This window comes from Magallana gigas, chromosome 10 (genome assembly GCF_963853765.1).
Source record: "Magallana gigas chromosome 10, xbMagGiga1.1, whole genome shotgun sequence".
NCBI classification, from domain to species: Eukaryota; Metazoa; Mollusca; class Bivalvia; order Ostreida; family Ostreidae; genus Magallana; species Magallana gigas.
In genome coordinates this window covers 19,810,969-19,822,364 of record NC_088862.1, presented here as the reverse complement: position 1 = coordinate 19,822,364, position 11,396 = coordinate 19,810,969, and the positions used below count along the sequence as shown (strand labels likewise).

The window sequence follows — 11,396 nt, the reverse complement described above, 5'->3', positions numbered from 1 at the left end:
GGCAGAAGTTGTATGTGAAAGGGTATGGTGGTCACCCGCTTGGGCACGTAGGTTTTCTCCGGGCACTCCGGCTTCCTACCACATTTATGACCCCCTCGCGCTAAAATCCGCGCCAACGAAAGATATTGATATAAGTTGTAGAACTTGTTGTAAAATTTATAAAGTTGAGTTGTTTTTTTTATAAAAGGATTGCAAATTTTCAATTTTTGTGTTGGCAATGTTTTTAAATTATGACGTAAATATTTGGGTTCCTATGTGACTTTACATATTAGCTGCAGAGATTTAGATGTGTTCTTTATCTAATATTGGCCGGAACTTTTATTTTAATTTTACTGCCGGGGGTATGGTTTCTATTTCGAACCATCTACCAGTATTTGATTTTTAGTTTCCAAATATCAAAGTCATTTTGACCACGGAACATCACCTTACTCATGATCTTTTTTATTTATTTCAAATTAAAACATCGAGAGCATAGACATAAGTCTAAGTATACGTAAAGTGAAATGCATTATTTAGTTTAATATTTGATTATAAACGCTCGAATATGAAGACGATTGGTTCCGGTGATCCCATAGTCGTAAGTCTTATATTAGTGTCTTTCCACAAACGATTATTCAAAAATAAAATTTGGTGTTATGACATCAAATTTTATTCTTAAATAAACATATATGGAAAGACATTAAGTATGATCTATGTATTGATTCTGTTTGAGTCGTCGTGTAATTTACAGTTAATTAGAATTAAGCTTGTCTATGTAAAAAAAAAAACCCCTGATAACACTTTAATTAATTATAACACGCATGCAAGATAGATGATAGAAATTATGAGAGAGAGAGGGAGAGAGAGAGAGAGAGAGAGATGGTTTCCAAAAACATTTGACATAATCACAATTTGTTGATAAGTTTTCCAATAACACTGGATTTATCGTCTTTGTTGCTCAAAAGTTAAAAAATTATAGATGCAGACACATCTCCATGGTTGCAGATGAAAAAGGGCATAGGTACATGTTACATTTTGTTGATAAATAATTTATTTGAATACATGTACAGTTTGCCTACATGACAGGACTATTTACATGAGTTACCGTGCTCTATCTTACTCCAGAGAAGTAAAATTTCCTTCACCGGTTTTTGGAGCATACTCCAAATAGTACTCAGCGGAGAACGTACTCCAAAACTTTTATAACCTCGGTTTTTAGAGTCGTACTCAGTGGAGCACATACTCGGAGTACGGAGTACGAGTTTGAGTAGGAGTATGAAAAAAGTTTTATAACCTCGGGGCCTGGTTTGCCCGAGTAGTTGATTAAAATCAACTCCCAAAAATATATATAACATCGCGATCAAAAAAACAAAATAAATCACATGAAATAATAAATAGTTATTGTCTGTCTTTGAACACTCAGACTTTTTACCTACAAAAAAAAAAGAAAAGAATGACAGCTCTTGGTTTCCCGTTTTCGTTTTGTCAATCGTCATTCCGCAAATTAAATCCGTGCAGTATTTGAAAATTCAACCTGACCTGATCCGAAGAAAAGCATGGACATTTCTGTCATATTCAGCAGTCAGCATTGGAAATGATGAACTAAAGAAAGTGGTGAGTATATTCTATGAAATATTAAATCATGAACAACAAGAGTTGCTCAGCGGCATTTATGACCGAGAGCATCATATCATAATGGCGCAATGGCGTCACACTCGTATATAATATTGTTGCACACGAGTTCTCTATCGATCAGCCGTTCTATTTGTGGCTTTTGTGATTTTTTTTTAAATAAAGAGGTATATATATAATTGATAGAAATTCAGAGGTTTGTCGTTGTAATCTATTACGCGCTAGAAATTTTCCTAAAAGTATGGTAAACAACGGGCTCATCACGAACTTTCTCCGAGTATGTGACCACCTCTATAGTTCTGATTTTTGACCAGTTCCGAATAGTTCATAAATTACATAGCAATTAATTAATGAAAGTAAAGATGGAGAAAAATATTAATACCTTTAATATAAACACTTATTAATGTTTGTTTAAATTCTGCAGCAGTTTCATTTTTTGCGGTCATAAATACAGCCATTTTACAGTTCATTGCAACGCTAATATACATGTAGTAGGAAAGGAGGAATGAGCATATACATATTGAAAACATATGGCTGGACTGGGAATCAAACCCGGGACCCCTGCAACTCTAGTCAGGAGCTCTACCACTGAGCTATCCAGGCCGATATCCACGGTCCATATAGCCCCAACTACTACATTCCTCCCTTCTTAAATAGTCTTCGACCCCGAAGACACAACACAAGTTCAACTTGTCAGGACTTATTATATTTATATTGCCTGAACAAGGAAGGCCACGGCACCATCTGTAGTAGGAAAGGAGGAATGAGCATATACATATTGAAAACATATGGCTGGACCGGGATTCGAACCCGGGACCCCTGCAACTCTAGTCAGGAGCTCTACCACTGAGCTATCCAGGCCGATATCCACGGTCCATATAGCCCCAACTACTACATACACATAAAATCGTCTGTCAGTGCCTTTAGTTATCACTTGCAACATGAATTTTTTTATTAAAAGTAGGCTTGGTGTGTATTCTAACATACTAATCATGTTGATGCAGGTAAAAAAATTTAAAAAAAGAAAACAAGTAGATGCAAAATTTTATCGAGCTGTCATTTGACGAGTTCCGAATACCAAATTTGGTTTTCACTGTTTTAAGATAAAATGAAGAGGTGGATTGAATCAAATACTTCTGGAATTCATTAATAGTCTTTATAAGTTTTAAATAAATCATATTGTACCACAATAATGATAAAAGAAGGCGCTGTGACTGTATTCTGACAGGACGTTAGAAACCGGTCTAAAATATTAATTGTGATTTTGACATTTCCTTGCAAATCAAACTGTATATGTTAAGAAAATAGGAATAAATAAATGGACAGCAGTGTGTTTGTTTTCACTGTAAAGATACTATGAGAACTCTTAATAATTTGTAGTGAGTTTAGTTTAGTTTTTGCAGTCCTGATGCAAAGTTTGTCACAACTAGCAGTTAATTGGTGAATAAATTATCAATATCGCTTAACTTTAAGAGTGGCAAGTACTGATTCGGCCAAATAAAACGTATTTTGAGATCTAATTTTTTTGTTGATGTACACCATATCCCTGCTCATATTATCAAAAATCTCACTTGAGAGTATACACTTCAGCTGATGTAGGATGTAGCGATGCATTGATTGATGACACTATTTGATGTAACAGTTAAACAGGTAGAATCACGGGTTACAGTTTTTAAAAGATGTATACCAGGGAATATTTACAGCACCGCCAAATCCATTACCCTATGCGGAACTGGTCAAACAACTTTATATAATACACTAGTATAATGTATCATATATAGTGTAGGGGTGGTCACATAATAAGAGGTTAAATGTCCCTGAGTGATAAGCCCAATTTGGCTTTCTTTTATATATATGATATCATATGTAATCATGTGCATTGTTTGAATTTTATTTAAACATTATTCCTTATTCATTTAAGTGTTGTGTTAATAAATGGTTATCCACTGTACCTTGCATTCACAGGTGTTTGGGGACAGGAACACAACCCCCCCCCCCCCCCCCATATTCATTTTGTAATGAGGTTCCTGAGTTATTTTTTTCATAATTTATTTTTTATTTTAAAGCATATGTTGATGTATAATACACTATAAAAATTCACAATAAAATGAGAAATGAGTTATATATATTCTACCAGTGGTATTGTTATATATAGCTTATTTCATGTCAATTTGTGAATTTTTTTAGTGTGTATAGTGAAACTTTTTTTTTGTTTCCTCTAGTTTGATAAATGCAGAAGACACACCTGTTAGTGAGAGCATTGGACATGGCACATCCAGTAAGTATCTTTAATTAAATCTATTGACCTGTAAAAAATTCTGTAATCTATCAATCCACATGTCAAAAAATATTTTATGAAATTTTTTCCCATATTCAAAATTTTCACAAAGTAAGTAGGCTTATGTTAGCTTTTCTGATTAAAACTTGTCTGTCATCTGTAGTCGGCATTGTAGTCATGATAAACTTTTCACTTAAAGACAAATCTTAAAAAATCCTCTTAGCCAAAACCAATTGATCAGAAAAGCTGAAGGTAGTGTAGATTAAAGTTTGTTCCAATCAAGATTCCCGGGGTTCAATTATACGATTGGTGCTGAAATTTTGGTTGGTCATTTATAGAAATGTCTTGCTAATAGGGCTAACACAGGTCACCGAAATAACCAAAAACCACGGAACAATTTGTTTGGTTCCGTTTTTCGGGATTTCGGTTCGGTATGGTTTGTGTAATAGAATCCGTATTTTTATGAAAATTGGCATGAAATTTAAAGGTTTATTAGTGTGGACCTGTTGTTTGTAATAAACATTGACTTGCATACAACTGGCCATGTATACCGATGATTGTTCACTCATCCTAAAAAAAAATACCTGTGTATAAAGGATAAACACTAGTTCAATAAACAAAGATGGCGGCTTACGATTCGGACATCGAACATGTTTTCAATATTTGTTTATAGAAATGTTTAGGGTAAAAAAAAATTGGATTTATTAGTAGTGAGATTGAATGAAAAAAGTCAGAAGTCAGATCCATGCAAAATAATGTGGGAAAATCTGCGTGGATACAGAAAACAGAACACACAGTGTGCATTACCTGTAACTTGAAAATACACGAACATATCATTAGGCTTTACTTGTTTCAAATCACAAATATACTTTTTATGTTAACATATGATTTTTATCAAATCTCCTGTAACCATTTATCAAAAGAAGCATTGAACTATATCTTAAAACGAATGACTTGAATTGAAAAATCGGCCATAAAACTTATTTTTAAACTATCAAGAAAGGAACTTCATAATGAAATATTGAAAACGAAAGTTTACAATTATTTTTTTCTAATAATCCTTTGTAGTACATACGGCTTTAAAAATGTTCTTCAAGTTATTTGAGGTGAAATTATTCTTTAAAATAATATAGTTTTTATTTTAAAATTTTACTTAACATTATCAAATGTAATTTAAATTTCTAGTCAGGAAACTAGTTATTGTGTTTAAGTTTCTTATTAAAGAGTGAAGAAATAGAAAAAATGAACATTTGAAGTATAAACAATGAATTTTTATTTGAAAGTAGACCCGAACTGAAAAACCCGAAACCGAACCGAAAATTTTACAACCCGACCCAAAAAAATTTGGAACCGTGACAGCCCTACTTGCTAAACATTAAATACTTGTACAGAAAAATTAAAAGGATGATATGCAGTAATCCTTCTTAAACGATGAATTATTAGGGCCCAGCTCCCAGCTCTGCGGGCGCCCTATAGTGATCAGTCTGTCTTTCCATCCTTCCCTCTGTCTGTCCATCTGAGATCTGTTGTTCGGAGCATATCTTCTCTCCCCTTGGCCTAATCTGGCTCATACTTCACCCACAGAGTGCCTTTGGGTTAAGGGTGTACAGTGACCTTGAACCATGTTTCCAGGTCTAAGGTTAAGGCCATAGCAGAATTTTATATAAAATCCTTATCCGGGGCATATCTTCTCTCCCCTTAGTCCAATATTGCTCATTCTTCACTCACAGATTGTCTATGGTCAAAGGGTGTGCAGTGACCTTGAATGAAGTTTGTAGGTTAAGGGTCAAGGTCATATTAGACCACGCGAAAATTCTTTGTTCAGAGCATATATACTTTTCACTTAGCCCTATTTGGCTCATACTTCACATAAACAGCGCTTTTGAGTAAAGAGTGTGTAGTGACCTTGAACCATTTTTCAAGGTCAGATGTGGTCATAACAGAATTATATGAAAAATCCTTGTCCAGACCATATCTTTACTCCCTTTTCTCAAGTCTGACTCATACTTCACCCACATGGTGCCTTTGATCAAAGGGTATGCAGTAACCTTGAATAATGTTTGTAGGTCAAGTATCAAGGTCATATCGGATCACACAAAAATCCTTTTTTTAAGAGCATACATATTTTTTCCACTTAGCCCTATTTGGCTAATGCTTTACTTAAACAGAGCTTTTTGGTTAATGGCATGTAGTGACCTTGAACCAAGTCAATGTGAAGGTCATAGCAGATCTCTTTATAATCAGTTTTAGACCATAGATTATTTCCCATTTGCTTAATCTTTCTCAGATTAAACAAAAATGCCTATATGTAAGGGGTAATGAGATTGAATTAGAAGTTCTATGCAAGCTGGAAAATTTCTAAGTTATAGGTCAAGGTCAAAGCAAAATTCTTTGAAATTCTTTTCATCCTATTGTCCATTTTTTAGTGGGGCCCCTTTGAGATGGTCACCATCTCAATGTTGTCTAGTACTAAATCTACAACAATTTTGATAGTTTTTTTTAGACACGAGTAAATAAAAATAATGGTTTTTAAACAATTTACATTTGCAGCCATAGTTCTCACACATTATTGTTATGGGGATAAATGCATTATTGCTGTTCTTAAGGTGGTATGGGACACCTGTCAATATTAATGTGGATAAAAGTTCATTTATATAATCAAAATACTTTCATCTGTTTAGAATTTTCAAATTTTACAAAATTTGACCAAAATTAAGTTTTTAATTAACTTGAAGGTAAAAGTTATAAAAACCCTAGCGGGATTTGAACTCATGACTTACAGATCCATAGGTAATGCTCTAACCCATTGCGCTAAGCTGTAAGATAACTGATTTGGGAAAGAAAAGTAAATTTAAAATTGAAATTGATTTTATTGCTCATTACGATAAGAAGTACATCACAATATGGAAGTGTCCCATACCACCTTAAGAAAATATTACAGCGGATATTCATCTTAGTTTGTAGCCATTTGTTATTTTTTAATAAAGTTGAAAATAATAGGTGGGCCTTAGTACAATAGAATGATATGCCTGTTAATACATTGATTAGAATAGCATTTAACATATCAAGTGACAACATTTTTCATTGAGTTTATTCATCAAGTGAGTAAGGTTATAAAACTCTTCTTTCAGATCTGATGGTAAAATTGTTGACCACCCTGCTTCCTTAAACCTTTTCTGTCAATGCATTTTAGTTTTCTATTTCACAACAATTTCAATTTGGTACATTGCCCATGCTCAAAGCTATGTCACTTATCTTGGTTAAAAATTTTCCATATTGAATCAACATAACAATAAATTAAATGCGATACAAAATGTCTTGATATGAAACGTTAGGTATCAATTAATAGTAAATTTGTTATTTCAATTTATTTTTCAGATTCAGGAATTTGAACCCAGTGTTCTAAGACATGTGCATGATGATGAAGAGGGCAATAATTTTGCTAGTGAAATTGTATGCCACTTTATGGATGGAAGATACTTTATAAAGACCAAGTTTCATGCAGAGTTTCTTGAAAAATTAAAGGATGAAAGAGCAACAAAAAAAACCTGGATCTATCTAAACGGACTTGAGGGTTTAGGGAAATCATCATCATCAATTTACTATGTTTTGAAATGTCGGGAAAATGGCGACCTCTCAGTTCATTATGTTGACTTAAATAGAATTGAAGAAAGAGATGAAGATTTGGAATCCTTTGAAGCTTATTCTAAGAAATTTGGAAATAGAGACTGCGTAATAGTGGATCATCTTACCCTGTATAATGCCCATTATCTAGAAAAAGTTAAAAAAATTGTCAAGCGGCAAGTTTCATATCCACAGTTCATTCTCATTGAAACAGGTTTCACTGCAAGTGCACATAAGTTTATGGACTTTGGAAGAGAATTTCAGCTTGATGAAGACACTTTTCTCAACATTTGGAAGGGATCCTTAGAATACATGTTATCGCAAAAAGACAAGGAGGACATGAATTATGAGCATAGATTAGGCCTTTTAGATAAAGGAAAGGAAGTTTATGATGAATTTTCAAAGGAGTACATAATGACACCTAGATTATTGAACAGTGTGTTAGAAGATATGTATACAAGAACAAATGAAACAGTTGAAGAGGCATTTGCCCAGTATACAAAAGAAAAACAACATAAAATCCTAAATTGTAAAAGTTCTGAAAACATTGAATATGCCAAGTTTCAGCTCCACACTGCTGTTCTTCTCCATTGTATTCCAAACAAACAAGAAATCATCATTAAAAGAGAATGGGCACAGGAATTAAAAATAGGAATCAACATTTTTGAAGTTGAGCATTACAAAATTCAAACACCAGGTCTTCTACAAAGTAATCTTGAATATGCAAGAATGGGTTTGGATGTTGGGGATATCTGTGTGAAAATTCGACATTTGATTCCTACCTTAGCAAACTGTTGGCGAGAAAGGTTTCCTTATGATTTAGAGGGGATGCTACAAATTGCAAAAAATGTTGGTTCTGATAAAATTTTGCCAATTATGTTTCAGAATGGTGGTGCAAGAAAAGAGTTTGAAAAATTGTTAGTTGATACTCAAAAAGAGATCCAATCTGTACTTTTGCCATTCTCCATTGGTGGTGAAACAATTTATCAGGTATCACAGTCAAAGCAAGAATTGTTACAAACACCATGTACTGTAGTGCCATCTGTTGAAAATTTCTTTGAACGAAATGCGAAAGAGTTATCTTCGTATTATCAAGATATACCAGAAAATTTCAAAGGTCATGAACGAAATGTAGCTTTATTTTCCCTGTTTATAAAACAACTTTCAAATAACTTTGATAAGTTTTTGGTGTATCCACTGATACCAAATTTCATGGGAGTAGACTACTTTGTTTTTTACAATGTCTCTGTTGATCGTTGTGAAGGTTGTACATCATCTAAAAGGATCAAAGTTCAGGAAAAAACATTGTACCTTGTTCAAGTGGCAACAGGTGCTATGCATCGAGGTGATACTATTGGTCAAGCTTTGAATGTAGTGAAACAAATTTTTGCAAACGAAAATGTTGTAGTTCATGCTGTTGTTATTGTTGCAAGTCAGAATAAAGAGTCCTTTACATTGACCAAGTGTGCATTTGAAAACATTTCTGTGATCAACTTACATGGAACAAAAAAACCATTACTACAAAATAACTGCCTCCTGTATCAATTTTACTTGGAACTTTTGAAGTCATCCTAAGCTTTTGATACATATTCATGAACAGGTTCATAAAAAATGGTTTGTAATCAACTCTTTGTTAAGGCATGCCATATTGTGAAAGTTATATCAGCTTCCTGTTAAATTACTTTATTTTTGTCAATAACGAACTTTCATCAGGTTTTAGCAACTGTTACAATGTACAATACACCTTATTACACTTTAATTTATTTGCATTTATATTTGTATTTTTAGCTTTGTTTTTGCAATGTGTCTTTAGTCTTTTGGTTCACTTGAGCTTAGAGCTTGTGACCTTTTTATTCATATGTTGGCAGTAAACTATAGAGTATTTATATTTTTGATCTTTTTTCCCAGAACCATTGGGCTAAGTTAACTAAACCTGTAGTTATGTAAATTCAATTACGGTATATCATATACGAAATAATATACCGGTATGTGTTTAGATGCCTTTACAGTACGAGTGTAGATTTAAAACTTAGCACATATAAAAGAAAATTGGTATGTTACTCTTGCTTTGGGTCATATCATTAGTATATTTAGTTTTCAGTTAGTCAGGAGGGATTGTATTTATAAAGAATTGGCTTGGCTTGTAGGCTCCTCTTTTTTTTTCTTTTTCTTTTTTGCAAAGGGGGGGGGGGGGCTATTTATTAGGAGCAGCACCACATGGTAAAAGCATAAAATATTGGTCTCTAATTAATCTAACTTCTGTAATAATCTTCCATCATACATTATGCTGCATGTTTTGAATGTAGGTACATTTTGGTTGAGAGATTTTTAGAGAATCTATTTTTTCCTCATAGAGATGATTATTTATTTATAATTTTTTTTTTTAATTTAAAACTTCATATCATTTTATCATCAATGTTTTGCATGTAAGATCAAAATGAGTACAAGAGGGTTAAATGTGTCAGGTGTGTTCATCGTGCACATGTATAAAATACTCTGATTCTCTAAAAAAAAAAAAAATCCAATTGATCTCCTCATATGCTTATGAAATAATGCATTTTTTAAAAATACTATTTCATGTTGCTAGGATGCTCCACTTAGCAGTACTCTAGCTGTTTTTTATTTTCATGTTAAACTGTATATATATACTTTTGCTTGAATAAATCTGTCACTAGATGAAGCAAGTGTTTTTAATCTTATCATGGGGTAGCATTAGGCCACAGTAATTTATTTCTTTGTTTAATATTGCAGTGCTTTTTTGTAATTTTCAAAAAATCTCTAGGTTGCTTTTCGATTTTTCATTAATTAAGTTTTATTAATTTTGAGTTCACCTGAGTGGCCATCGTTAACTTTTAACACATTTAACTTTATAATAAAAATCCAAAATATTAGCATTTCAGTTAAGGAATGAATTCAATATTAATTTTATTTGATATAAAATGGTTTGGCACAATTGACGCCTCTTAAAACTGTGCCTAACCATTTTATATCGTTTCAAACTATCTTGTTCTTTAAGCCAATCAGAAAGAGTGTTACAATCTGAATTAAATTATATATATATCTTTGTATGTTAACTGTCAAAATCTGCAATAACACAGAGTGCTCAAAGGTTAAATTATGAGTTGTTAAAGTAGTACAACATAACGTGAAAATCAAATTACCGGTAATGTTCATATCTATTAGAATGACTATTCCATTCATTTGAGCTTATAACAGGAATTTTGAGGTATCAATAACAATTGCAGAGAAGGCAGAAATGTAAAAATATGTAGATAAAAAGCAGTTAAAACATTTTTGAAAGATAACAGTAATATAACTGTAACGATTTGTGCAAACAAATTTTCATTACTTGCATTACTCAATTTGTATGCACAAACCATTGCAGTTATGAGACTATTTCAAAGAATAATGATTTAATACTTAAATATACTCTCATTTTAATTAATACATTGTTTCAAATCTTGTGCAATAGAAGCAGCTTTTCGAAATATTTTTGTGGCCATGAAAATGGCCGTTTATGGTTCTTGTGCTTGCAATGTGTAACAGATCTTGACTGTGGCCTTCTGTTCTGATTGGATAACTCCAGCAAAAAGTCATCACATGATCACACTGGATCACATTTGTCTGTAGCTATAATTATTTCACTATACTCCAGCTACAATTACAATCAATACATGTATATAAAGAAATCTACAATAAAAAAAAATTCCAGTTTATAAACTTTCTGTTTGTCTCTTGCATGTACTGTATATGAATCCCAAATTCAACATTACAAAGAATTCCAAGATTGGAGTTGTTGTACATATAAAATAGGCCATCTTCTCCAATATGAATAAAAATACTCAAGAGGAATGTGCATATAGCATCTTTTTAGCTCACTGAG

The 11,396-nt window shown here is 32.7% G+C and overlaps 1 protein-coding gene and 1 non-coding gene across 2 annotated transcripts; one reads left to right on the top strand and one right to left on the bottom strand.

Moving 5' to 3' along the window:
• Positions 1 to 1,454: 1,454 nt before the first annotated feature.
• On the top strand, positions 1,455 to 9,397 carry LOC117683522 (uncharacterized). The gene is made up of 3 exons (XM_066073106.1): positions 1,455 to 1,593; positions 3,834 to 3,889; positions 7,268 to 9,397. Exons 2-3 carry the CDS (start codon positions 3,842 to 3,844, stop codon positions 9,086 to 9,088), a joined length of 1,869 nt encoding a protein of 622 aa, XP_065929178.1. The 5' UTR covers positions 1,455 to 1,593; positions 3,834 to 3,841; the 3' UTR covers positions 9,089 to 9,397.
• On the bottom strand, positions 2,401 to 2,473 carry Trnas-aga (transfer RNA serine (anticodon AGA)). Its single transcript has one exon. It is a non-coding gene; the product is annotated as a tRNA-Ser (tRNA).
• Positions 9,398 to 11,396: the final 1,999 nt, after the last annotated feature.

Bases quoted from the DNA above. Each gene is read 5' to 3' on its own strand.
- LOC117683522 (XM_066073106.1), top strand. From the start codon at position 3,842: ATGCAGAAGACACACCTGTTAGTGAGAGCATTGGACATGGCACATCCA. The intron at 3,890-7,267 runs GTAAGTATCTTT...TTTATTTTTCAG, and splicing joins CATTGGACATGGCACATCCA to ATTCAGGAATTTGAACCCAG.